This window comes from Drosophila biarmipes, chromosome 2L (genome assembly GCF_025231255.1).
Source record: "Drosophila biarmipes strain raj3 chromosome 2L, RU_DBia_V1.1, whole genome shotgun sequence".
Classification (NCBI taxonomy): domain Eukaryota; kingdom Metazoa; phylum Arthropoda; class Insecta; order Diptera; family Drosophilidae; genus Drosophila; species Drosophila biarmipes.
This window is the reverse complement of record NC_066612.1, coordinates 15,743,423-15,769,127: the sequence shown is the minus strand read 5'-3', so window position 1 is coordinate 15,769,127 and position 25,705 is coordinate 15,743,423. Positions and strand designations below refer to the sequence as shown.

Sequence of the window (25,705 nt, the reverse complement as noted above, 5' to 3'; positions counted from 1 at the left end):
AATTAAATGTAATAGTTATGCCAAAAAGTAACTAGATGATTTAATCACATTTCGTTGGTTAATTTTCTTAAGGGACCAGTGGAGTCGGGCCATAAGTTTTCCTGAAAGGTTTGAATCTCGGATCGAGGCATTTTTGGGACCTCATCGAGTCTTCTCTAGCAACAGTATTTTCGGAACTTTCGAGTGCGGTCGCACTCAAATTCCGTCACAAAACATTGCCAAGAATTGACGTGATTGCGGATTAAACTTTTGTTTTGCACTTGCTTGAAAATTTCGCCTCCACCGAAAGACCGATTAAATCTAATAACTCAGCCGTCTGCGCCGCAATTGTGCAACGAACACGCGCCAAGGGCTGGCGACAGGAGAAAGCGCAGGGAAAATGGGAAAAACTCCCACTTCGCCAGCGAACGCAAGGAAAGGGGAAATTGTGTGATGTCATTTTGACTGTTTCTTTTCGAGTTAATTGAAACAACTTCCTGTGCTGCAATTTTGATTTTCTGCTGCCAGCCGTTTTTAAGCGCCGCTGTGTGCGTGAGGAAGTGCGCTGGTGTGTGTGTGTGATTTGCCTATATTTATGTGGTGCAGAATTATTTGCCGTTAAAAGCACACGCTTAATTGGCCATTAAGTGCTGTTTAATTTAGTAATTTTTGCGGGTAGGGGAGAGAAAGAGAGCAGAAAACCCACACGAACACGAATACCACTCCACACACACACACACACACACACACACGGAAAAGAGAAAAGGTGAAACGCACGCACACCACGGAAAGCACACCGCGAGTGGAGTTGTGTGAGTGGGGCTCCGATAAAAAACACACGAGAAGTACAACAAATAAAATACGTACGGCATAAACAAATCGACTTCTATCGATTTCCCTCCAAATCAAAAAGTATCGAAAAGATTCCGCCCAGGACCGACACAACGAGCAAAATCACCTGCCACGCCCACGGGCAGCTGTACCGTCCACCACCCCCCACGCCCCCCGCTCCGAGGGACATCCATCCATCATGTCCGGCGCCAGCAGCACGGACAACGGCCCGTCGCAGGGCCAGTCTGTGCAGGACCTGCAAATGGAGGTGGAGCGCCTCACCCGCGAGCTGGACCAGGTCTCCTCCGCCAGCGCCCAGTCCGCCCAGTACGGACTGTCCCTGCTGGAGGAGAAGTCCGCCCTGCAGCACAAGTGCGAGGAGCTGGAGACGCTCTACGACAACACGCGCCACGAGCTGGACATCACACAGGAGGTGAGTTCATCCGTCGGATGTTGCCTACCCTACGAGTCATTTTAAGCGGCCAAATCCCTTCTGAATGTTTCGTAGCTTACTCGCCTCAACCTGATCTTGCCAGGGACTTTAAAATATTATTTTTATATAGGGTATACATTTGAGAATGTAACGATTTACAATGCTGTATACTAAGGGCTTTAAAAAGCATTTGATTATATATATTATCTTTTTTGTATTTGTATTTAATATATTATATTTTTTAACTATATATATATTATATTTTTTGTATTTGTATTTAATATAATGTATATAATATTTGTATTGGTATTATTTCGTGAGCCAACCTTTTATCAGATCTTGTTTATTCTAACAATTTTTTTAGTACACTTGTAAACTACATGTCCTGTTTTTTTTTTTAAATATATTTATTTTACAAATTAAATCATTTTTAAAAAGCAACTTTAAAATATTGTAGGTGTATTAAGACCTTTTATACAATTGATCATAATATTTATTATCTGTAACTTTTATGAGCAAACTCTATACTTGATCTTGTCTCGGTCTTTAATCTAACTAAAGTTTTTGCCAACAGTTTTCCTAAGAATATTGTCATCATTTCCAATATCGCAATGATTAGTAATCAAGTTTTATATTAATCTTTGGCATTTTTAAGACTATTTTTGTGCACTTTTCTTTGACGATTAAAAGCTCTAAGCAGCTGAAAAGGTATTGAAAAACATATAGTGAACCTAATTATTTTAGCTCGACATTTTTCAAGAACCATTGTTTTTTGGAGATTATTTTATAAATGTATTAGGTAGGAAATATTAACTACTTGCTAGAAACGCAAACATATTCGCAAATTAAACGAATAAAAATATTTCTATTAAAATTATAATCTATAGATTTTCTGATTAGAAAGTCCCCCCACTTGGTATTCACTGTGGCTAGGTTTTCTGATCTGTTTCCGAGCAGTCGGCGCTTATCGCCCAACTAGCCCACACTCGCACTCACACACCTTCGGACACACACCTACAAAGACAAAGAAAACCTTTCCACAATCGCCATCAATTTGTCTTGCTGGCAAATTAACTCGCTCACCTGTTGGCCAGAACCACCGGAGTGGCTCTCTCTCAACGTCTCTTCCGCTCTCGCCCAAGTCTGGTGCCTGGTCTAGCAGAAACAATTGGGATCTGCTCCCTGATCGTGGAACCGGAGACTGACCATATGGTCACGTGCTGTTTGTGTGCGGATAAATACAGTGGGTCTCCTATAAATGAGACCATCTGTGGTACAAGAAACACACATATTTAAGAACTCCCTTCGAAACCACGAAACTGTCATTAGAATTATTGTTATTAATCCGAGCCAGCTATTCATAGACAGTGTTTCTGCCTTTTTTGACTTCCCAGTTCTCTTTCTACGGCCCTCTCGTTGTCCTCTTTATTCTTTCTCTGCCCCCACCGATCTCGCTCAATTTGTTTCGGGCTTAAACAAAACATTGTTTGGCTCAAAAGCCCCTGCAGCTGCATGGCCAATCTACTTTTGCCTTTTCGTTTTGCACCTTTCTTTGGGGCCACATAAAACCCATTCCCCAGCCCTTTTTACTACCCTTTCCTTTCCAATTAGTCCTCGCCATTGCCTGGCATTTCCTGTGGAATTTCCACCGGGTGCGGATTCCTGGGCCTCGAACTGCAATGCCAGTCGAAAGGGAAAAGTTGTGTCCTTTCGTCGGTGAGAATCAAATGGGGGAAACAGTCCATAATCATTCTGCCGTCTATTATGGTTTCTTTCTCCACTTTTGTTGGGCTGGTAATTAAGCAAAGTTGGTTTAGCCAAATATTTTATAAGGGAGCGTTAGTAGAGCGAGTTGCCGGAAATGTTTAAGAGCTATTATTATTTTAACAGCATGTTTTACATAGTATAGTTATAACAAATACCTTGTAATGTGGGAGGATTGTATATCAGTTGTAGGCATTTGTAATTGTATCTAATATTTAGTTACTTCTTATTTAGTCCTAACATTTATTTTTGTTTTTATTTCTCGATAAGATAACCCTGGTTTATAAATAAACGCTTTAGTTGATAACGTACTATAATATCTCACTCCAATCTGAACTCATTTTTCAGACAATGAAGTTTATTCATTACATAAAACGATTGTTTTATATTGTTCACAATTTTTATAAATACGTCAATTGTTTAGCATTATTTAGCTTACAGCCTAGTCTTAGTTACTTCTTGTTAAGCCAGAATATTTATTTTTGCCTCAAAAGTAACATACAATCCCTGTTTGTTTGTATTTCCCCAAAAGACTTAAATAATTAGGCTTCTGTTTAACACTTTACCGCCCAGCGGGTTGAGAGTTCTGACATAAGCGCAGCGAGGGCGTTAACACCTGCACACAGGCGCAGCCGGAAACACCTTTTCACAAATAGGCCTGCGTATTACGCATATGCTCGTGCATTTCTATGCGAGTGGAACAAAAAGCCTGCCAATTAATTGTTGGACAGGTGGCGGCGCACTTGTGCCCGCTTGATAGTTTCCAGCTTGTTGGATTTGAACTCAACTGAACTTTTACGAGAACACAAAAAGAGTGCGAGACCAGGCCACACTCCGCCCACACACCCACACACATTTTAAATGAATGCTGAAAATTAAAAAAATTCGCAACGTCGTCGACCACGTCACTGCGGGCATTTTGCGTCCCCCCAAACTGCAGCGCGGCAAACAGTGTAAAAAGGGGTGGCTGAACGCGGGGCGAGGGGATCGCGGCGACAGGGGGACGCATTTCCACTTGTAATCAAGATATCAGCCGTGGGCGAAGCCAGCTTGAACTGACATAAATCAACGGGGACGGCGGCAGAAGAGGGCAAAGTTTCCTTTCCGTCTTCGCTCGAAATTAGCTTACTGAAATTAATCGGATATTTTCCAAGCGCTCGAGGCGGGAATTTTCCCATCGACTGGGTTTTAATGCAATAGAATTTCGATTACGCCTAGGCCAGGCCAGAGGTTAATTCATAAAATGTCTGCACCGGTAGCTAAACTGAATTATTAAAGTTATCTTGGAAATGGCAGTGAATGAAGTGCTATTTAGACATTATTTTTCAATTCAAAACTAAAGTAATCTTTGTTTAAAAAAATAAATTGCGATAAATATATCTGTAACCTGTTACATTTTAATTTCTTAAAATTTTCAATTAAATTTTGTTTATATACAGTTTTCTTTATTTTTAAGTATTTCTTTTTAAGGACTCAGATATTTGAGTAATTCTTACCTTAAGACCTCTTGATTAAGGGTCTAGATAGGGTTTTTTGCCAGTGATTTTACTTTTATTTTTCAAAATATATTTTGAACAATATTGTTTGAAACATTTTGTATATTTAGTTAATAAGTAATTATTAAAAAAAACGTTTGAAAAATATTGAAAATTCTTTTGATGAGACCAAGTCATGGTTTCAAGAAAAATGATCTGAAAAACTTAACTTCCAACAGCCATATCTACCAAACTATGGGTCCGATAAAATTGAAGTTTTTAAAGTGTAATCCTTGATATACTGATTAGTTAGCAGCCTTTTCTCCCATTAAAACAAGTGCAATAAGTTTGGTTCTGAAATATTTTTCGTTTCATCCCTGTAACTGCAAATTGGCAACTGCAGAGCCACAAAACAAATATTTACCCAATTTTTGGGACTGTCAGCCGCATTTGGCAATTTATTCAGTTAGCCGAATGAGAGTTCGTGCAACAATGGGTGGCAGTAGGAGGGGGCAGGAAAGCACTTTGTTGTTCGGACGATTGTAACTGCGGCAATTAAAAGGCCCCGAAACAAGGCCATAAAACGAACGATGGACGCAGTGGCGCAACACATGTACGCCCCTATATGGGCGATGTCGTCCTGTTTTGTCCCACATGCGAACGGGTTTTGGGTGTGGGTGCTGGCCATATATCATGGCTCGCGTCGCGCCACCATCAAGGACATCCCGTCGTCCGGCGGCCACATTCCCGTGTCCTGCGTAGTTTGGCATTCTGCGGCTGCCTGACTTTGCTACTTTCCACCCCAAAAAGTTTTAACACAAATTTAATAATTAATGGCATTATTTGTCAAGGCTCTGGGGGAATGAGGTTTGGGAAAGTTATCAAATGGGTAGGGGGAATTTTAAATTTTATGGGTTGCTTGTGTTTAGTTAAATATATTATATTTTATTAGTTGATGTATAATCAACCAGTTCATTTTCCTTCACCTAGCAGGATAATAAGCCACTATATATACCATCCAGTAAGTGGAATACAAGATAATCAAAGCAAGAACCGAAATCCACCAACACTTTGCTTAAATGCCCTCTGAATTTATGCTTCTGTGGCTCCTGCCAACTGTTTATCCTTTCCAAATCCGAGCCAGACAATAACAATTAGAACAACAGCAGCAGCATCAAAGCCAGACCTAAGCGAAGCGACGGGAAAAGGAACAAAAAATTATAATGATTTGACACTGATGTTCTGTTCTTTTGGCGCAAATTGCAATTCTATGGCAATCAAACTGGCAGATGGGGCAGGAGCAGCAACTCCCGGCCAGGGCGGTGGGTTAAGCGGCTCTGAGGTCCGGGGTCTGGGCGGGGTTAAGTGCGGCGCTTGAGCACTGACAAAACATGTTTCCGTCGCTGTCTGGCCTGACTGAAAAGGAAATGAGTGGGGAAAAAGTTTAGTATTTCCCGCCAGCCGAGGACGCTCCACCCGCTTTTCCGCCTCCTCGCCTCCTCCGATTTTCCCCCAATGAATTGCCAGCAATGAAAATGTAAATGCACACAGACTTGTGCCCTTGTGACGACGACGAGAGGGAAAATCTGGGCAGGGATGCAGGCAAAAATGTTGTGACAATTGCAGTCTTCCAGCGGAGCACTGGCGTCCTGCATCCCGCATAATGACGGTGCAATTTATTTGCGTAAACTTTTTGGCCCCAGCCAAAGTCGCTCTGGGGAATTGGAACGCTGCCAGATGCACTGAGCCCGCAAAGGATGAGCCGCCGCCATCGACACGTCCTGGAAAGCGCTACATGACTATTGGCTGTTAAATGCACTCGAGATGTTCGCCTAGGATATATGGCTCTGTGCATTGCGCAACACATCTGCGGACTCTCGCAGCAGGAGCAAATGGTTATTATTCCTCTTTATATCTCCGCGCTCTCAAGGACTTCCCATGGCCCGTTGCGTCCATTTCGCACTTCCTGGCGATGTTTGCGAGCGTTATTGTGTGGCCTGTTTACTTTTTGTGGAACTTATCAGAGAACTACTCATGAACACTGCTTATTTCCTTTTTATCAGGATTTAACGAGCTTCCGATCTTTGCAATCTGATGAATTCGCCTGCAATAGACATCCTTAGTAGCTTTAGGAACATTGAATCTTACAAAATATAATTGATGTATAATATTATAATCATAATGGTTGTTTATTATTGTTAGTGCTTTATTGCAAACTAAAATACAGGGTTTTAGAAACAGACATTTGTAATTAAAACTTATTTTTTCCTACCCTGTGATAACGTTTATATAATACCACTGAGTTTTTAGAACCACGCCGTGTTAAATCTGCTTTAGAAAATCCATTCCATTGTTAGCACACTCACGGGTGCGGTTTTTTTTAACTAGATTTCCTCTGTATCCTGTTAGTGGGGAATGCAAAGCGTATTCTTTTCGGGTTTGTTTCTGACCGCACAGCCGGCATATTCGGTGGATTCCCATTTCGTTAAGAGCGTAATTTGAGTCCTTTTGTGTCAGCTCCCATGCTAAACATTTTCGCAGCGTCAACGTTTGCACGCACACAGGTTTTCCCACTTTTCCGCCTGCAGTTTTTCTCGCCGTTTTTCCGCTCGCCGTTTCTTTTGTCGTTTTAGGCGACATTTCAAATTCAGACCGAGTGTCAAGCTCGTGCATTGACATGATGGCCACAAATGCGGCGTTCTCACATTTTCCATTTCCCATTTCCTATTCTCTCTTTTCGGCTCTCATTGTTCGTTTGTGTGATGGGTTCAAAACTGTGCACAGCCTGGAAAAGGGATGCAGTTAGAAAAGGGTTTTCATAATACTGTTTTCCTTCTTAAATAAAAAAGAGAAGAGAACAATTATATATAAAAAGTATTATTATTATTTTCAAAATTTATTAAATAATTTAAATTATTTTACGATACTATAAGTTTCAAGTTATCAAAATATAAAAACATAATGGAATAACTTTTCATTTTATCAATTTCCTTAAGAAATCTTTAAAAAGGAATGCAGTAATATAATACTGGTTACTAATTTTAAATAAAGAGAAGAATACTGATTATTTACTATTTATATTTATTATCTACAATAATAATTTTAATATTTATTTTTTTTAAATCCATAAAAAACCAACAACAATTAACAAAAAAAATTCCATTTGACTTTCAAGATTTATTTCTTTATAGGAACTTTTTCCTTTTTTCAGGATACTATACATTTTAAGTGATCAAAGCTTAAAATCATAATATAAGACTTTTTTATTTGATCAATTTCTTTAAGAAATATCACAAAATTGCATAACTTGTACAGTTTATTCTCTGTGCAGCTGGTTATTATTGCATTTGCAGGCTGTTTCGCATTTAATTTTGCCTGCGTTCCATAAGAGTGAAGCTGCCAGTTAACGAACTGGGCGTGGTGCCGCCCTCAACCTCGCCCCAGTCGGCGAAATCTGTTCAGTCATTCATGGCATACTTTATCAGCATTGGGGAGTAACCAGCGGGAGCCCAGCCCAAGCCACCCACTTTTGCGACCAGGAGGAAATTGTTATAGTCGCCCCTCGTCGTTGTTGTGGTGGTTCTTGTTGTTTATATTGTGGTTGTGCCACCTAAGTGCTCTCACTCACACAGTGCGCTCCAAAATTCTGCTCATCGGTGTCATAATGTGGGCAATCTGCTCTATTTTTAGTGGGCCCGACCAGGAGGAGTTTCATTGCAGTCATCCGGAGAACTGATGGCAACAGCTGCTAATGCGGCTGCGAGGAGTCCACCCATATTTGCGTCTGCACTGGGAGAAAATGCTTTACTAAGCTTTATTAATGAACTGTTTTACTCAAAATGTTAAATTTATCTATCATAATTGAGGGAGATTCTAAATTATGATAAAAACTTCTACAGCTTTTGTTGCAAAAATATGTTTTTTACATTTATACTTATTTATCTGAGTACATTAGGCACCTCTACTGTTCAGGCGAAAACTAATAGCAGCCAAAGCACCACTGTGAAGCAATCCAGCAGATACAAAGTGGGCTTGGGTGGTTGAAAAGGGGGTGGCCAAGTGGGGGCACGGCGAACAGGCCTGATGTCTGGCCTATGGCAAGTGTAGTGCGGCTGCTCTGCTCTTGTCTGGCCTCTGTGAACTGTGTTAATATTTGCTCAAGTTAATTAAAAATCTTTTCTAATTTGCATAAAGTTTATGCCGGCATTTGTTTGCGGCCTGTTGCCGATAGATGGCGTCACTGAACAAACTGTGGCACTGCGAGCAACAAAAGTTTCCAGTGACTATTATTTACTAGTCATGAGATTATAAAGATAAGTACATTTTATTAGTCTGATACTAGCTATTGGGCTTGCACAATATGTATTTTAAATATTCTTACCAAATAGCTAATCCACCTTAGATCATTTTTCATATCTTTAAAACATTTAATATGATTTATTTTTCTAATCTTTAAGATGAGTAGATACTAAACGCTTTAACTTGCACTACAAGCTACATATGTCGGTTTAATTTAATGAAAATCGGATTATAAGCGAAGAGCTTAGATAACCGCCCGGAATGCTTTTATAGGCCGCCCTCGTTGCAGAACCTTTGTTTTAGGATTATCTCCCAGTGACTCTTCCTCTTCCGCCCCTGTCTCCCCGTCTCTCTTTGGCCCTTCTTGTCGGTCTCTTTCTAATTTAAGAGGTGCCTTGCAATTTAGTTGCCTGAATGTGTGACAGCTTTAGGCAACTGAAATTCCATCCGAGACTTTGGACCCGCCTTGGCCTTTTGTTTGCTTTCTCTTTTAGTACAAGCCAGCCACCCACCCCTTCCCCTTCCTCGGATTACACTAATTAACGAAATGCACTTGGCTTAAAGTGGGTTGGCTGGGGAGTTTTTGGGTTTGCTCTGTGGATGTGCGATTGTCAAATTGAGATTGCAAAAACAACAAGAACGGTGTCGGCTGACGTCGCCCAGCGATAATTATATGGGTGGGAAAAGCCAGTAGTGAAAAGAGTTGAGGGCCGAGGAGGGGAAAGGCCAGAAAAGGCGCTTATCAAGGGGTTAAGGATGCGGCGTGGAAGCGGAGACTCATTTGTTTGCCGCCTGCTAATTACACGGCATTTAAGAGAAATCCGGCAAAGAAAAGTTTTTGATGCAGTTTCCGTTTGCCCAAATCCCTGAATCGTGGTCGTTCCACTTTGGAACTTGAGATTTCTGTCTGGGTACAGTTTTGATGACGACGCCGACGATGATGATGGTGATGACGATGGCGATGGCGATGGCGATGGCGATGGCGATGATGGTGGAACTTGTGAAGCACGTACTCCAAATGGCCCCATTCAAAAAATGCCAGACGAGCGCGGCCGTTAGGGGTTGAGATTTCAATTAATGCCGCCACAGGATTATATGTGCCTCATATTTAACCCCCACTAAGCGTCCACTCCTGCTGACTGTCCATATGGACAGGGTCTCCAGCGCCCAGTTAAGGGCTTGGCCTGGCCCCATAAACATTCTGTATTCGTGTTTACCTCCGCCGGTGGCTGGTGGCTTTTAATCCTGGGTGTGTCCCTGGCCGCCGTTAACCTTTATGTGCTCTTGGGCGGTTTCAACACGACCAGCAATTAACAAAATCCAATAATTGCAGACCATCGCATCTGCTATTCCCATTGATGCATCTTGACCTCCGGGATGTCTGAGCGAAGGATAATGAGGGCTGTTCCTTAATTAAATATCATTGCTAGCCATGGTAAAAAATGTTGATATTTCTTAGTATAAAAATATACTATAAAAAGTTCATGTTTTCGTTCGTCGTCATTGGTTAGTTCTTATAAACTTATTATAAGACCGTGAATATTCTACAGTATTTTCTCCACCCCGATATACCCTTTGCCAGACCTTTTCCGATGGGGAACTTAATGAAAAATAAAACCCAGTGAAATGCAGGGGGCGTCATCAGCAGAGCAGGCAGCCCACAGCTCCCTGGTGGCCAACGCCCCCAAGTCCCCTCTCTAGTGGGACATGCAAATGACTGCAATAAAATCGCGGGCATTCGGTGGGCAGGCAGGAAACTTTTATGATTACTTTGCTTTCCGCACACTTATTTACTCCCTCGTCCCCTTTTTTTTTTTTTTTTGATTTTTCTAGGCCCTGACGAAGTTCCAAACCTCACAGAAGGTGACCAACAAGACGGGAATCGAACAGGAGGACGCCCTGCTGAATGAATCCGCTGCCAGGGAGACATCGCTCAATCTCCAGATTTGTGATCTGGAAAACGAGCTCAAACAGCTGCGCCATGAGTTGGAAAGGGTTCGCAACGAGCGCGACAGGATGCTGCAGGAGAACTCCGATTTCGGGCGGGACAAGAGTGACAACGAGGCGGACCGCCTGCGTCTCAAGGCCGAGCTAAAGGACCTCAAGTTTCGCGAGACGCGAATGCTCAGCGAGTACTCGGAACTGGAGGAGGAGAACATATCGCTGCAGAAGCAGGTCTCCAATCTGCGCAGCTCGCAGGTTAGTACAAGACTATTGTCCATAAAAATTGATTTTTTTGATGCATATTGTTTAAATTTTCAGGTGGAATTTGAAGGTGCCAAACATGAGATCCGTCGACTCACTGAAGAAGTTGAGCTTTTGAATCAACAAGTCGATGAGCTGGCGAATCTGAAGAAGATTGCTGAGAAGCAAATGGAGGAGGCGCTAGAGGCTCTGCAGGTTAATATGATTTTGAAAAATATAATAAACTAATAATGCCTTTTTCACAAATTCTAATGTTTCCTTTCCATTTTATTTCAGGGTGAACGCGAGGCGAAGTACGCTTTGAAGAAGGAGCTGGATGGTCACTTGAACCGCGAGTCCATGTATCACATCAGCAATCTGGCCTACAGCATACGCAGCAACATGGAGGACAACGCCAGCAACAACTCGGATGGTGAGGAGGAGAATCTGGCTCTGAAGCGCCTGGAGGCGGACCTTAGCACCGAGCTAAAATCCCCCGACGGCACCAAGTGCGATCTCTTCTCGGAGATACATCTGAACGAATTAAAAAAACTGGAGAAGCAGCTGGAGAGCATGGAGAGCGAGAAGACCCACCTGACGGCCAACTTAAGGGAGGCGCAGACGAGTCTGGACAAGTCACAAAACGAGCTGCAGAACTTCATGTCTCGCTTGGCTCTTCTTGCGGCCCATGTCGATGCTCTAGTTCAGCTAAAGAAGCAAATCGACGTAAAAGAGCAGGGCAAGGATAGCGACCAGAAGAAGGATGAGCTGGAGCAGCAACTGCGAGCTCTGATCTCGCAGTATGCTAACTGGTTCACTCTCTCAGCCAAGGAGATCGATGGCCTTAAGACTGACATTTCCGAGCTGCAAAAGGGCCTCAACTACACGGACGCCACCACTACGCTGCGCAACGAGGTGACCAACCTGAAGAACAAGCTTCTGGCCACGGAGCAAAAGTCCCTGGACTTGCAGAGCGATGTTCAAACTCTCACGCACATCTCGCAGAACGCTGGCCAAAGTCTGGGCTCAGCCCGCAGTACTTTGGTGGCCTTAAGCGACGACCTGGCCCAGCTGTATCACCTTGTGTGCACCGTCAATGGAGAAACGCCAACGCGTGTCCTGCTTGATCACAAGAGCGACGATATGAGGTAATTGGACATCATTGTATTGTTTACCTACCGATTTCCTATATCATTTCTTATCCAATTCCTTACAGTTTCGAAAACGATTCTCTGACTGCCATCCAGTCGCAATTCAAATCGGATGTTTTTATTGCCAAACCTCAGATCGTCGAAGATCTGCAAGGCTTGGCTGATTCCGTGGAGATCAAGAAGTACGTGGATACAGTCAGCGATCAGATCAAGTATCTGAAGACTGCTGTGGAGCACACCATCGATCTGAACAAACACAAAGTGCGCTCAGAGGGTGGGGATGGTAGGTTGATACCGCTCGGCAGCCATAACCTCTTTTAATATCATTATATATATATTTTAGCTCTGGAGAAGGTCAACACCGAGGAGATGGAGGAACTGCAGGAGCAGATAGTCAAGCTGAAGAGCCTGCTGTCCGTGAAGCGCGAACAGATCGGAACTCTGCGCAACGTGCTCAAGTCAAACAAACAAACCGCCGAGGTGGCTCTCACCAATCTCAAGTCCAAGTACGAGAACGAGAAGATCATTGTCAGCGACACCATGTCCAAGCTGCGTAACGAACTCAGGCTTCTCAAGGAGGATGCAGCCACCTTCTCAAGTAAGTAACTAAAATATATTAGATAAATGAATTTCATTTATTTTTCTTATTGTATTTATTTAAACACCATCTCAAATTTAAGGTCTGCGTGCCATGTTCGCCGCTCGCTGCGAGGAGTATGTGACCCAGGTGGATGATCTCAACCGCCAGCTAGAAGCTGCTGAGGAGGAGAAGAAGACATTGAACCAGTTACTCCGATTGGCTGTCCAGCAGAAGCTGGCACTCACCCAGCGACTGGAGGAGATGGAAATGGATCGGTGGGTGCACTTGGGTCGTTAAAAGTCAGCTGCATCACCACCCCCAGTCACAAGCAAACACATATTCATCCTTTTCTCGATTAGGGCTCCTCATTTCCCTATCTTGTCCCTGAAATCCCCTTGAGAGTCCAGCAATTGGTAAGCCCCTGCAAGTGGCAGAAAATTTGTTGCATGCCCGCCTGCTAACCTGCTGCTGGAATCCGCCTAACCCTACGAGAAACCGCTGTGCGCTGATGAATACTTTAAAATAATTAAGCTTCATCCATTAAATTTTCAATTCCAACTAACAATTATCCTGCATTCACTCCCAACAGCGAAATGCGACACGTCCGTCGCCCGATGCCCGCCCAGCGCGGCACCAGCGGCAAGTCCTCCTTCAGCACGAGGCCTTCGAGCAGGAATCCAGCGAGCAGCAACGCCAACCCATTCTAACATAAGATCAGCGTGCAGCGTAAACTTCTGGCTTTGGTTTATACTTTGCTTAAGTTGTAATTTCGTTGGAGTTCCTGCGGAAAGAGAGGGGGAGATATTCCCAAAATCACAAGATATACTGCAAACGTATTTTAGAACGAAGCTATATCCATGCTCTATCCAACTACTATAACTATGTTTGTTTGTATTGTATTTGTATTTATTGAAAGTTTAGTTAGATGAAAGTTTTGTGTTAGACAAGGAAGCAGCAAACGGTTATTAACGGTTAGTTACTTAAACGTCCAATTAATTTAATTAAACCAACATAAGGGAAAAGATTAAATAATAACGTAACGAAATGTATTTTTCTATGAACATGTGACGTACTTGAAGGCGTCGAAATTTGGTTTGATCTGAGTTTTGTTAACTTTCGCGTTGATTATTAGATTTTTGTTACAACGCTGTGCGCAAGCGAAAAAAAATTGACAAACCTAAACGATAAAAAAGTTGAAGTTGAACAAAAGATATTGATATTGGCAACTGAACCATGTATTAATTGGCCAGCCCGATAACTAAGAGTATTTTTCCACGGCCCAGTTCAAACTAAGTGGCCCTAATGTACGTAAGGAACAAGTGACCAGATTTTTGGTCGAAATGTATATTATCGATGGCTTGCGGCCATTGAACAGAGTAGCAAAAGGCTACGTCTCAAAGACGATTCTGAATGATGATGACTTTTGTATTTATTAAACGGCATTTGGCCGTCTTGCAGTGAGGAAATTCTAGGAAATTAATTATAATTTGCAATGGAGAATAAAACAAACAAAGTTTTTTTGGTTTATTTATCATTAAGTGCAGACATAACTTATGATTTGTGCATTATTATCATTAAGTGCAGACATAACTTATGATTTGTGCATTATTATTTAATACATTTAATAAACTGCAACACAAAAACATTAATCGAGGGAGTATTTTCATTTTTATTTTCTTTCATTTAAGACTAAATAGGGATTCCCTTTCATTGCATAAAAATGATTAGTTTTAATGAAAAAATTACAACCACACAATTTGAATGGAATTACAAATGGATATGATTTTTATTTCAACAGCGAAGAGAATTATGTTTTGCCTAGGTCAAACAGCCTTGAAAAGATGCATTGTTTAAATAAAAACTAAATAACTATGGTGATTACCAGCAGCTTAACCAACTTACAAATAGCAAGACAAGCGTTAAAGTTTAAATAGATATTATTACCGTAGCTAATTGAACACGAAAGTAGTTACAGCTAGAGCACTGTCTGTAGTAGTATTTAAATTGCTTCACCTCCGAACTCCTGAAAGAATCAGAAACTGTGAACCTGTTTGCTTCTTTTTGGGTTATTGATGTTTTCGTTTTCAATCGGAAGTTATCGAAGTTCTACATACAATTTATATATACAAGATCGTATATTGTGTAAATTACCGAGCCATTAAATTGAATTTATATTAAAATAAACACAGATATACACACAGAGACACACATGCTGATACACACAACGTCCATTCATGCATTCACATATATGTAAACTCGTCGGAGTTGCCTAAAGAAATTATGCAGTATGCCAGAAAAGCAAGGAGAATCACTCTAATTAATTGTAAATATATTTATATACACATTGAAGTTGATAGATATTTCGAATGTGAAACAAGCGAGCAAAGCAAAATGCATACATATTTCAAAATGATTTTATTGTAATTTTTACCGTCCCTTTTTGCAAACGAACAAAAATACAAAGTCTATTTACGCAACTCACTGAACCAATAACGAACGAATGAAACAATTCACTTTAAGTTTCGTGTCCAAGCAAAAGTCCGAGATCACATTCAACTTATACATCGATCCAATAAGCCAAAATATTTATAGCCAATATGCATACTACATAAATAATAAAATTAACTCGAGACCAGAGTACTTCATTAGAGATTACTGATAGCCGAACGGAATGCAGTGGAGGCAAAACAAAATGCAAATAGTTTTCTATTTCCCCGAAGAAGAAGTGAGTGTAAGAGTAAAGCAATTGAATTTAAGATTTGAAGGATATCTAATGTAAGTTTTATGATAAATTGCCGGCAAACTGCAATAACTTTGCAAGTGGTAACTGTGGACATATGAAAGCGCAACCGAGTGTGCAAGGGATAACCCGGAATATAAATTATACAAAATACTTATTGCAAAATATGTGAAAATAAACAAATTAGCAAACATGAACGCGCTTTATTTCTATAATAATATTTCTAAATACAGGTCGATGAAGGGCAAGATTGGGTCTTCGAGCTGATTGGCATTGCTTACTTTAGAAATTTGCGCTATTAAATTAATTTTAATGTGTACCATGTGTCGCTAAAACAGTTAAGCCGTTTGTATGACATCTACAGAATATTGGCAGAAAAATATACCTATATTTTATGTTACAGAACTTATTTTACATAAAGGTACATTCCTATTTTTACAATATTCATTGGCTAGAAGCCTTGCTAATCTCAGTAGTTTTGTTTTTAAAGCTCGTCTGGCATTTATGAAGCATTTATTTTTAATGTTTATTTAATTTTGTTTCTATTTCTTGCGTGGACGGGTTACTGGCATACCGGGCAGCATATATAAACAGAACAAATACATCACATTAGACGAGTATCGGCGAAACTTGACCCACAGTTGGCTCTCCTGGAAGGGGGCAAGCACATGACTGTGGAGGCGTCTGAGACTAAGGCGGCTACTAGGTTCCCCAAGGACGCTGAAGAAGCTGGTGCGGGAACGGCTTAATTCCTGGCGCAATTCTTCAGTTTGGGCCGTCATGCGTTCAGCACTTTCACGCAGTTGTTCAAGCTCACCAGTTTGCCTAAGATCAATATAAATACATAAATATAACGACTTTGTATTATATAAGTGGCACAAAAACCGGTAATTTCACTATCAAAAGAATATAAGTCTTAAATTTCTATTTTTGGCATATTTATTTTATTACCTTTTCACGAGTGACCTGGGATTATAGCTCATCCGAAATGTGAGTCAAATGTTCCTGTACCCTTGCGAAGGTTCTACTGATTTCGGAAATGAATCGGTCTAGCCATATTTGTCATTGTGTCTGTTTCTACAGAAACTAGTGTCTCAGTTTGAAAGCTATCAGGATCAATCTTTCCAAAAGGTTTAATTCTATTGCAGTTAAAAAATATAATAATATTATATCTTTAGTGTTTTTAGCATAGTATTTCTAAGAGTATATTTTAATATTAATATGTTTTAGAATTTCGAAAAAAAAAGAATTTAAAAAGATCGAACGGATTGGATTATTAGGTATTCGCTAGTAAATTCATATAAAACACAATCTTGATTAGTTTTTTTTATTTTTCAAAATTCGGAAAGCTTGAGGGCATAGAAACTTCGTCTTGCCAAAGCTAGCTTTCTTTCTTGTTGAGTGTATATTTCTGAATATGTACATGCTTGGCCTGATAAGAATGTATAAAAAATAGCACGAAGCCCAGTCGGGATTTCAGTCAATCAAAACCTTTAAACAACCATGGTACCATTTTGGGCAGTAGAAATTGTTTTTTTGGCCAGCGTGATTTTAAGTGAAGCCTGTAATTACTGCGTTCCAAGATATCAGTGTAAAACAGTCCACCCAACAAATTACAATTCTTCATTTGCTTGTGCCTATAATAATCACTGTTGTAATGAACTTAAAGAGACGGTAAGTTTATAATAGAATTCACGAGCAGTTTGTTACTATTTTCGATTATTTTCAGTTGCCAGAAATTAAAATCACGCCCTGGCCACCAGTACGTAATCAGCCATCAGCTCCTTCCCAAGAGCCCGGCTTGAGTAACCCCGACGGATTAGGTATGACGAAATATGTCACCGAAGACCAATCAAAACCTAGCGAATTTCCCTGGGTTGTGGCTTTGTTCAAGGAAAATCAGTACTTCTCGGTAGGCTCCCTAGTTTCTGCAGGAGTTGTCCTAACAGCAGCTCACGGCGTGTCGCATCTGATACCAGGCCAAATTTGTGTCAGAGCTGGCGAGTGGGACTTCAAATCCACAACAGCTGAGACACGCGATGTGGAAAGGATCGTGAGCCACGAAAACTTTGATTATATGAGCGGTGCCAATAACTTGGCGCTTCTCTTCCTTAAAACCCCGTTCAAGTTAGAGGACCACATTAGAACCATCTGGTTTCCTGTCTCACAAAAGCAGTTCGAAGAACGTCGCTGCACGGCAGCCGGTTGGGGAATTAACACGTCCCAGGTTCAGTCCAGAGTCATGAAAAAAGTGGAGCTACCTATTTTGAACAGAAACACATGTCAGGATCAGCTGAGAAGGACCATATTGGGCTCGGGCTATAATCTGCCGCAGAGTCTAATTTGCGCCGGAGGTATAACTGGTCAGGTGGCCTGCCCTGTCGATGGAGGATCTCCCTTGTTCTGCTCCGTCGATGCGAACAAACCACATGGCTACGAGCAGGTGGGCATCGCGAGCTGGAGCATAGATTGTGCGCTGAGGGGTGTTCCCGAAATCTTCACGGATGTTACGATGTTCAAGGAGTGGATTTCAGAGAAGATACAATTCTGAACGATTTATTCTGTCGCATCCTGCACTTTGTTCCATAATGCAATACCTCACATAAAAAATAATACGAACAAATCACATCAAGTATAATGATGAAGTTTTGTTGCAATGTAATGTTTTTAAATGTGTTCATAGTGAAAAAGAACAATAAATGTTTCTTTTTAACTGGGCAGAATACATACAAAGTAGAGTTCATTTTCTGCAAATATTTAGTACCAAACTAAAGAAAAATTTTTAGCAAGTATTTTACAACGTACATTAAGTTTAATTTTATAATTTTTTATGAAAAAAGTGTAATTCTGTTTAGACTACTTTAAGGAATTTAAGTAAATTCAACAGAAAATTCATTTTTGGAGTCTTTTTTTCTCCGAACTTATTATTAATATAAGCAACATATAATAAAGGATATTTTCTTTCCTATCAAAATTTGTAAATAGGAAAAGACTGTTGGCTAAAAATACATAGGTTAGGTTAAGGGGAAAAACTTTAAAAAAAAAATAAAAATGTTTGGTTGTACATATTAGTTAAAATAAAGAAATATAACTTTTTCCTATATAGCTAAATCTTACTTTTATATCTATATTTTTTCAAATGGAATAGAATTTTTTTACGTTTCTGTATGGTATGACATTTTTCTTAAAGCTTTGTTAACAAGTGCAAGGCTCCTGGTATATGTTTGGCGCGAAGTTGCGCTTTAATATTGATTTATATTGACGTACTCGGCAAAAACCCAATGTTTGGAAACGAGCAGGCAGACAGATTTAAAATCGGCCAAAATAAAGTATTTGACCCCAGAGATAAGGCACAGCGTGCAAATAAATAATTTGCATATGTATATGCTTCCAAAGAAAATTGATTCGCCATCCGAGTATGCGTATACATATACGTACACATAATTATATTTTTTGCTATACAAAATTAAATAGTATTGTGGTACGAACACTTGATTGCGTGTTCGCGAGAAAAATGCATGATAAGAGTAATCAGTCGCCAATGTATGTGTGTAAACATGCATCATCTGAGAGTATATAACACTAATCACTCGGTTTTGTCTGCCAATCGTTCTGGTGAAGGAAGCATGGGACGTTACTGGGCAATCGGAGCTCTTCTCTTGGGCTGCTTTCTTATGAGCAATGCCTGCAACTATCGCTGTGCCCCTCGGGAGCATTGTGAGGAAGAGTCGCCTATATTTGATTACCGGTCGAAACAATGCGTCGCCCCTGAAATCTGCTGTGCAATCATGAGACAGGTAAGGTTTTAAAAGTTCCTTAAGTGTGATTTATACTTCAGTGTGTTGCATTACTCGCAGAATATTTACGCACCACCAACCAGTTCGTACCTGACAAGGCAAGACCCTCCAGGATCGTATGCTCAAACGGTCCAGGGTGGTACTCCATCAGCCAAGAGATCAGGCGGGCCAGAAAGACTTCAGCCAAATGGCCCTCAAGAGCCTGTTTCAGGTCAAAGCGGTGTAAAATCAAGCTACGGAGGAGCTAGTCCACCATCTTTTACTCCAGGTGGCGGATATCCAACCAATGATCTGAATGGAGCCGGAAACTATAACACACCTCAAGAGCCTGTTTCAGGTCCAAGCGGTGTAAAATCAACCTACGGAGGAGCTAGTCCACCATCTTTTACTCCAGGTGGCGGATATCCAACCAATGATCTGAATGGCGCCGGAAACTATAACACACCTCAAGAGCCTGTTTCAGGTCCAAGCGGTGTAAAATCAACCTACGGAGGAGCTAGTCCACCATCTTTTACTCCAGGTGGCGGATATCCAACCAATGAACTGAATGGAGCCGGAAACTATAACACACCAAGAAGGGACCCAACCTTACCCGGTGGCAACTCACAACCGTCGACGGCAGGTGCGGGGTCCCAAAATTATCCTGAAGGAATGGAACAGGGTCAACAGTGCGGGAGGAGCAACGAAAATGGCTTGCAAATGATGCAAGGAATTTCCCAGGATCACGCCAGGCCTGGACAGTATCCTTGGGCTGTGGCTCTGGTGATGCAGAAAAGCTACTTGGCAGGCGGGTCCTTGATTCGCCCAGGAGTGGTTCTAACAGCAGCTCACCGAGTGGTAGACAAACAACCAGGAGAGCTTCTGGTCAGGGCTGGCGACTGGGACCTGAAGTCCAACGAAGAGGAATTTAAGGCCGAGCAGCGCGAAGTGGCGAGAATCAAGATCCATGAAGGATTCAAATTTTCCTCAGGTGCCAACAACTTGGCGCTTCTCTTCCTGAAAACGGACTTCCAATTGTCGGACCACATCAGAACCATCTGTTTGCCTGACTCAAGAAAATCATTCGAGCAACGCCGCTGCATAGTGGCTGGTTGGGGAAAGATTGCTTTCCAGGATGCAAGCTTTTCGAGCATTCTGAAGAAATTGGAGTTGCCCGTGCTGGACAGAAGGACATGTCAACAACAACTGAGGCAAACCAAAATGGGCCGCAACTATCAGCTTCCCGAAAGCCTAATTTGCGCCGGAGGCGAACCTAACCGGGATGCTTGCTCTGGAGATGGCGGATCTGCCCTCTTCTGCTCCGTCGGAGGAAAGAACTCGGGTGTCTTCGAGCAGGCTGGCATTGTGAACTGGGGCCTAGAGTGTGGGCAGGCGGGCGTACCCGCAACCTATACAGATGTGGCGATGTTCAAGTACTGGATTGACGAGAACCTGCTGCCCTTCAGGTACAGGAGCCCCATCCGATTTTAGGTACTTTGCAGTGTACTCAATGGTCCAATAAATGTTACGGCTTTACTTGGTTTCATTTCGATTTTTTTACGAATAATTTTTGTTCCGCCACTTTTTTATACCCTTTAACATATATAGCCCATAGGAACGAAAAGATAATTAAAAATCAAAATGATACAAATACTTACTTATACATCGATTTCGGGTATCATATGCGGTAGTAAATTAAAATTAAATGCAAGGGTATAGAAACTTCTTCTTTCTTGTTTATTATACCCTTGCAAGGGGTATAAAAATTTCAGTTAGAATTTTTGCAACGCAGTGAAAGAGACGTTTTCACCACATAAAGTATATATATTCCTGATCAGCGTCACAAGACGAGTCGATCTAGCCATGTCCGTCTGTCCGTCCGTCTGTCCGTCTGTTACTACGCAAACTAGTCTCTCAGTTTTAAAGCTATCGGGCTGAAACTTTCCCAAAAGTCTTCTTTCTATTCTGAATTTCGAACTAAATTTTATCAAAATCGGAAGACTATATCATATAGCTCTCATAGGAACTATCGGAAAATTAGTGGTAAAATAATATTGGAAAATTTTATCTTCGATGTTTTTTAACTTATAACCTCCTACGCTTAAAACTAACATTTTTTATTTGGAATTTCGTATTAAATCTTATCAAAATCGGACGATGATATCATATAGCGGCCATTTTCCGATCGGAAAATTTGTAGGAAAACATGAAGTAAATATTATATCTTTTGTGTTTTTTTAACAGATATCCTTATAAGCTTGAAAATAACATTTTTTAATTAGTTCTGAATTTCGAGTTAAATTTTATTTTAATTAATTTTTTTTAATTTTTTTTTTAATATAGCTGCTATAGGAACGATCGGATAATTGGTGGGAAATAATGTGAAACAAATTATAGCTTTTGATATATTATCTTATAATATTAGGAATATAAATATTTATATTTTTAAGAATTTCGAATTCAATTTAATAAAATTATTGATTTTTTATAACTGCAAGGGTACACAAACTTCGGCTTGCCGAAGTTAACTTCCTTTCTTGTTATAAAAATAAAATTAATATAATATAACGAATTCTTTATCCTCCCATTAAGTCTTTCTGAGGAATTAAATTAAAATTATTAAAGCGCTATTAATTTTAATTATGTTTAATATATATTCACACGGACAATTCATGAATGCATGTTCTTAAGTTTAGCAGATTTGTAGGGTGGATTTTTTATCGAACTCCTTAGTTAATTAATTTCATAATTTCCTAAATATTGTTGTTTCAATTTACAGTATTACTAAAATGAAATACGACAAGGATAATAAACTTACTTTCTGATGGTTAGCAATCTCTCCTCCAGCTCGGAGATGTCTCTCCGCTGAGCCCGAATTTGTTTCTCCTTCTCCGCTAGTTCTCGGTGGTACCAGTCCCTCACCTGGCGATACTTGGCCTCCCTGCCCTCTGCCAGGACCACTTCCTTGATAAGCCCTTCATTTTCACGCTGCAGGTGCTGGCTGGTTCGCTGCTCGTTCGTCAGCTGTCTTCGCAGATTGGACTGCTCTATGTGGGCGGTGGCCAGCAACTTCTGGGTCTGGCCAGACATCTCTTCCAGCTGGCCGTACTGAAAAAAAGGGTATTTTTACCTGAATCGGCATTTTCTTAATTTTAATATCGCAAGTATTTATAATAATATTAATATTATATGAAATTTATTTAACTTAGCTTTAAGGGTTAAAGTATCGAACTTACCTCCTGTGATCGTTGTTCCAGATCTGATTGCAGTTGAATTTTCTCGGTTGTTAGGTTTCGGACCGAAGAGGCGAGTAGTTCACAGGAGGACCTCACCTGGTCGATGCTCATCGCGGATTGCTTTAGCTGCACTTGCAGTTCCCTGTTCCTTTTTTGCTCCACTCGCATTAGAGTGCCATACACGTGCAGTTCGTTCTTGTACTTCATTGACTATAATTATGGTAGAAATAAAAATTATATAGATAATAAGGTTAGCAAATCCTGAACTACCTACGCTGTATTGAAGACGCTGGACCACCTCCTGAAGTTCACGAACCTCCTTCCGGCGCTGACGCCAAGTGTGCAGCATCACCGTGGTCAAGACCCTCAAGCTGGCCTCTGTTTTCCGGTGGGTCCAGAGTTCCGGTTGCGATAGCATCATCTGCTGACGATTCACCGAAACATCCGTTTCTGGGCAAAAGTTTTTTTCGCAGGGGCAATCATAAATACTGTTTTCCAAATCATCCATTTTGTTTAACAGTATTTTAAAGTGTAAAAATAACTTAAATTTTATCGTTTTGCTTGCGTTGAAAAGCGTTAAAAAATAACTAAAAACATTTACTTTACATTACCTACTGAGTATTTTGGCAATTCGAAAAAATGGAGTGAACTAACGTAAAGTTTTAATCAATGCCACCTCAGTATATCAAAAATTAAATCTTTCGCTTTTTTGGTTCTTTCGCAACAAATACCCGGAATTGGCCAAGGTCGTCGGGGGTTAACTGGCGATTTGCACGCACACCCGACTAGTTCTCAAGGTTTTTGTACCTCGTCAAAGTGTGCTTACGACTTTAAGAGACCCTTTAATTGTCAGGAGGATTGTATTCGTTTGTATACAATGCAATCTGCTATGGTATTTTATATTATTCTTTATAGAAACCTTTTTACGAAGTAATAAATTTACTACATACAATGATGTTTGAATAGAAACCAAATCCTTCAAGGACTTTATTATAAATTAAGCTTATTAACTAAAATCTAATGAGTGGCAAATATGGTCTGTTCGTGAAAACAAAAACAAGTTCTAAGAAGTTTGACTTTATCAATATATTTATTTATACTAGTATGTGAGTATAGCATTTATGTTTAAATTATAATTATTTCCAGGAATTATATTATTGAGCCGTAAAGTATGTATTTGCTTGAAAACTAAAAAGTACTGGCTGCTACTAAACAATATAGTAAGTTCTTCTAAAATAATTTAAAAATCATAACAATTTTTCATATATGTACAAAATAATACTAAAGGAGTTTATAATGTAGCGATAAAATATATGATATCCCGCTGTTACCTTCACACTGAATTGAGGACCCAACATATAGGGTTAGTTGCCCTACCGCTGTCAAGGACACGTGTCACAGGAAGTTCAAAGAGTTTAAGGCGAAAGTCCGACAACCGGAAAAATCAATAATGTCGTATACCCGGGGTACACGAAAACGACTGCCCCAGCACGTGTCAGCTTATGAGGGGGCAGGATCCATCCCCATTCAAAATTGCCACGCGGGACTGGACGAATATCGCGTGATTTTCATGGAAAACCCTCTGCAATTGGCTGTCAGCTTTGTGAGAGTGAGAGTTTTTCCACCGTTGTTTGATCAATGTCTGGACTCCATTAGCCGGGTTGTTGTTTTTCGTTCGTGCTATCAAGACATTGCGAGTTGCCTTGGTCCCGCGACTCCCACTCCTGATCCTTGACTGGCAAATGTTGTGAAATTCCAATACTAACATTTGACATAACTTCTATTTATTTGCGCTTAGTTCATATGAATTAATATTTAATTTCGTGCCGCTCTTGTATAGTCACCGATAAGATTATGCGATATGTACCCGTAATGGCGGGAATTTCTTATTTCAAAGATTATTAAAGTATGGTATAGCATAGCAAATAGATATATATTAAAAAGTGCCATGCTCAGCGGATTTTAATCCTACGATCTTGGCGTATTTTTTATTCGGGATAGTTTTAGAATGCATAATAATAGAAAAAACTTTTAAATATACGCTTTGAAAATGTAAATTAAACTAATTAGATAGTTTTATTTCCAGTTCGCATAAAATAAAAAAATACGTTTTTTGGTTATCGGCAGTACAAAAAAATAAGGAAAAGGTTGAAAAGAATTAAAACTTAACGATACTCTACAAGGTGCTGTTGGAGGAAAAAAAAGACCCACAACTGTTGCTTTTATTTTTATCTGACCTGTTTTCCCACATATCTCTTCTCCGACCTTTCAGTCAAAATTATCTCACTAACAAATTACCCTATTCTAAGTAATAAAATTATAAATTCATTGTAATAATAATTATAGTCCAAAAATTATATTATTGGTCATCCTCAATAAATTTGTTTATTTAACTAGCGTTTAGCTTTAATGGTTTTTTTTCTTAAAAATTCAAGTTGTTTTTGATAGATAACCTAAGCGACTTAACAAAAATCCCGCCATATTTTTTAAATTCCCAATCTAGCCCACATAAATGCCTCTTTTTCTTAATGACACATTAACCTTAGAGATATACTTTAACCCCCACATCCGTGGAAGTGAATCAGCAACATTATCAAATTCCGGTAAACTGTCATCTTAAATGTCAGAGTTCGTCCCCCGGAAAGTGAAAGCTGCTCCGGAATGCTTCGTAGCTGGCAAGTGAGTCACGGCATTGGGACTCTGCCGGAGTGAAAATTAATGCCACAACAAATGCCGGCGCAGGATAATATCCGTTTTCCAGGAATCGTACGCTGATTCAGGCCGACCAACTTGATGGGAGGAAGTGGGTTCAGAAATGGATGGGCAAAGTCACACACACAGTTTCTATGTGCTTCGTGCAGTTTCATTCATAAAATCGAAAAAGCTTTCGCAGCGACGGATTGTGAATAATGAATCACAAACCGAACGCACAGAAAAAAATTATCGCTGGGGAACCAGAATGAAAAAAGTGGCTGAGTAAAATACTAATGGTTCCTTAAATTTTTGTTTAGGCAAATTTTTGAAATGTCCAATTAAAACTACATTTCTTAAGTGCACAAGAACCATTCAAATAAATGTAAATTATAAATATACAATTTTAATTATTAATAAATATACAATTTTTATTATTATTATTAAAATTTGTATATGCAAAGAATTCAATACTTAGAAGTTTCTTCTGTTAAGAAAAAGCTTTTTTCTTTAAAAGAATATCACAAATTCTCTGAAATGATATGTCAGAAAACAAACAAATTCCT

At 40.1% G+C, this 25,705-nt stretch overlaps 4 protein-coding genes across 10 annotated transcripts; 3 read left to right on the top strand and 1 right to left on the bottom strand.

Annotated features, from left to right (window-relative positions):
* Positions 1-179: 179 nt before the first annotated feature.
* Positions 180-14,345, top strand: LOC108033744 (protein bicaudal D). Its single transcript, XM_017108303.3, has 8 exons — positions 180-1,243; positions 10,615-10,980; positions 11,044-11,181; positions 11,263-12,113; positions 12,182-12,399; positions 12,460-12,714; positions 12,797-12,971; positions 13,286-14,345. The coding sequence occupies exons 1-8, from the start codon at positions 1,010-1,012 to the stop codon at positions 13,401-13,403; spliced, it is 2,355 nt and encodes a 784-aa protein (XP_016963792.1). The 5' UTR covers positions 180-1,009; the 3' UTR covers positions 13,404-14,345.
* On the bottom strand, positions 7,192-23,098 carry LOC108033745 (cingulin). Of its 7 annotated transcripts, XM_017108305.3 has the most exons (6): positions 22,723-23,095; positions 22,449-22,658; positions 22,031-22,320; positions 16,011-16,261; positions 14,641-14,719; positions 13,334-13,477 (listed from the first exon to the last, which is right to left on the bottom strand). In XM_017108305.3, the coding sequence occupies exons 1-5, from the start codon at positions 22,954-22,956 to the stop codon at positions 14,706-14,708; spliced, it is 999 nt and encodes a 332-aa protein (XP_016963794.1). In that variant the 5' UTR covers positions 22,957-23,095; the 3' UTR covers positions 13,334-13,477; positions 14,641-14,705. The 7 variants fall into 7 exon arrangements, with proteins under 7 accessions (XP_050740990.1, XP_050740989.1, XP_016963794.1 ...); XM_050885031.1 differs by lacking the exons at positions 13,334-13,477; positions 14,641-14,719 and adding an exon at positions 16,388-16,575 and having other exon boundaries at positions 16,113-16,261; positions 22,723-23,098; XM_050885033.1 differs by lacking the exons at positions 13,334-13,477; positions 14,641-14,719; positions 16,011-16,261 and adding an exon at positions 7,192-7,267 and having other exon boundaries at positions 22,723-23,097.
* LOC108033746 (phenoloxidase-activating factor 2) lies at positions 16,762-18,513 on the top strand. Its single transcript, XM_017108309.3, has 2 exons — positions 16,762-17,110; positions 17,166-18,513. The coding sequence occupies exons 1-2, from the start codon at positions 16,940-16,942 to the stop codon at positions 17,985-17,987; spliced, it is 993 nt and encodes a 330-aa protein (XP_016963798.1). The 5' UTR covers positions 16,762-16,939; the 3' UTR covers positions 17,988-18,513.
* LOC108033238 (inactive CLIP domain-containing serine protease A8) lies at positions 18,922-20,748 on the top strand. Its single transcript, XM_044094563.2, has 2 exons — positions 18,922-19,233; positions 19,294-20,748. The coding sequence occupies exons 1-2, from the start codon at positions 18,955-18,957 to the stop codon at positions 20,701-20,703; spliced, it is 1,689 nt and encodes a 562-aa protein (XP_043950498.1). The 5' UTR covers positions 18,922-18,954; the 3' UTR covers positions 20,704-20,748.
* Positions 23,099-25,705: the final 2,607 nt, after the last annotated feature.

What these genes read in the sequence shown, in the direction of transcription:
- LOC108033744 (XM_017108303.3), top strand. Translation starts at nt 1,010, where the DNA reads ATGTCCGGCGCCAGCAGCACGGACAACGGCCCGTCGCAGGGCCAGTCT. An exon ending in GCGCTCAGAGGGTGGGGATG is followed by an intron (nt 12,400 to 12,459) that starts GTAGGTTGATAC and finishes TATATATTTTAG; the next exon opens with CTCTGGAGAAGGTCAACACC. An exon ending in GAGGAGATGGAAATGGATCG is followed by an intron (nt 12,972 to 13,285) that starts GTGGGTGCACTT and finishes CACTCCCAACAG; the next exon opens with CGAAATGCGACACGTCCGTC.
- LOC108033746 (XM_017108309.3), top strand. Translation starts at nt 16,940, where the DNA reads ATGGTACCATTTTGGGCAGTAGAAATTGTTTTTTTGGCCAGCGTGATT. An exon ending in GTAATGAACTTAAAGAGACG is followed by an intron (nt 17,111 to 17,165) that starts GTAAGTTTATAA and finishes GATTATTTTCAG; the next exon opens with TTGCCAGAAATTAAAATCAC.
- LOC108033238 (XM_044094563.2), top strand. Translation starts at nt 18,955, where the DNA reads ATGATAAGAGTAATCAGTCGCCAATGTATGTGTGTAAACATGCATCAT. An exon ending in GCTGTGCAATCATGAGACAG is followed by an intron (nt 19,234 to 19,293) that starts GTAAGGTTTTAA and finishes CATTACTCGCAG; the next exon opens with AATATTTACGCACCACCAAC.
- LOC108033745 (XM_044094564.2), bottom strand. Translation starts at nt 22,956, where the DNA reads ATGGATGATTTGGAAAACAGTATTTATGATTGCCCCTGCGAAAAAAAC. An exon ending in TGGAACAACGATCACAGGAG is followed by an intron (nt 22,321 to 22,448) that starts GTAAGTTCGATA and finishes CCTTTTTTTCAG; the next exon opens with TACGGCCAGCTGGAAGAGAT. An exon ending in AGATTGCTAACCATCAGAAA is followed by an intron (nt 16,262 to 22,030) that starts GTAAGTTTATTA and finishes TATTGATCTTAG; the next exon opens with GCAAACTGGTGAGCTTGAAC.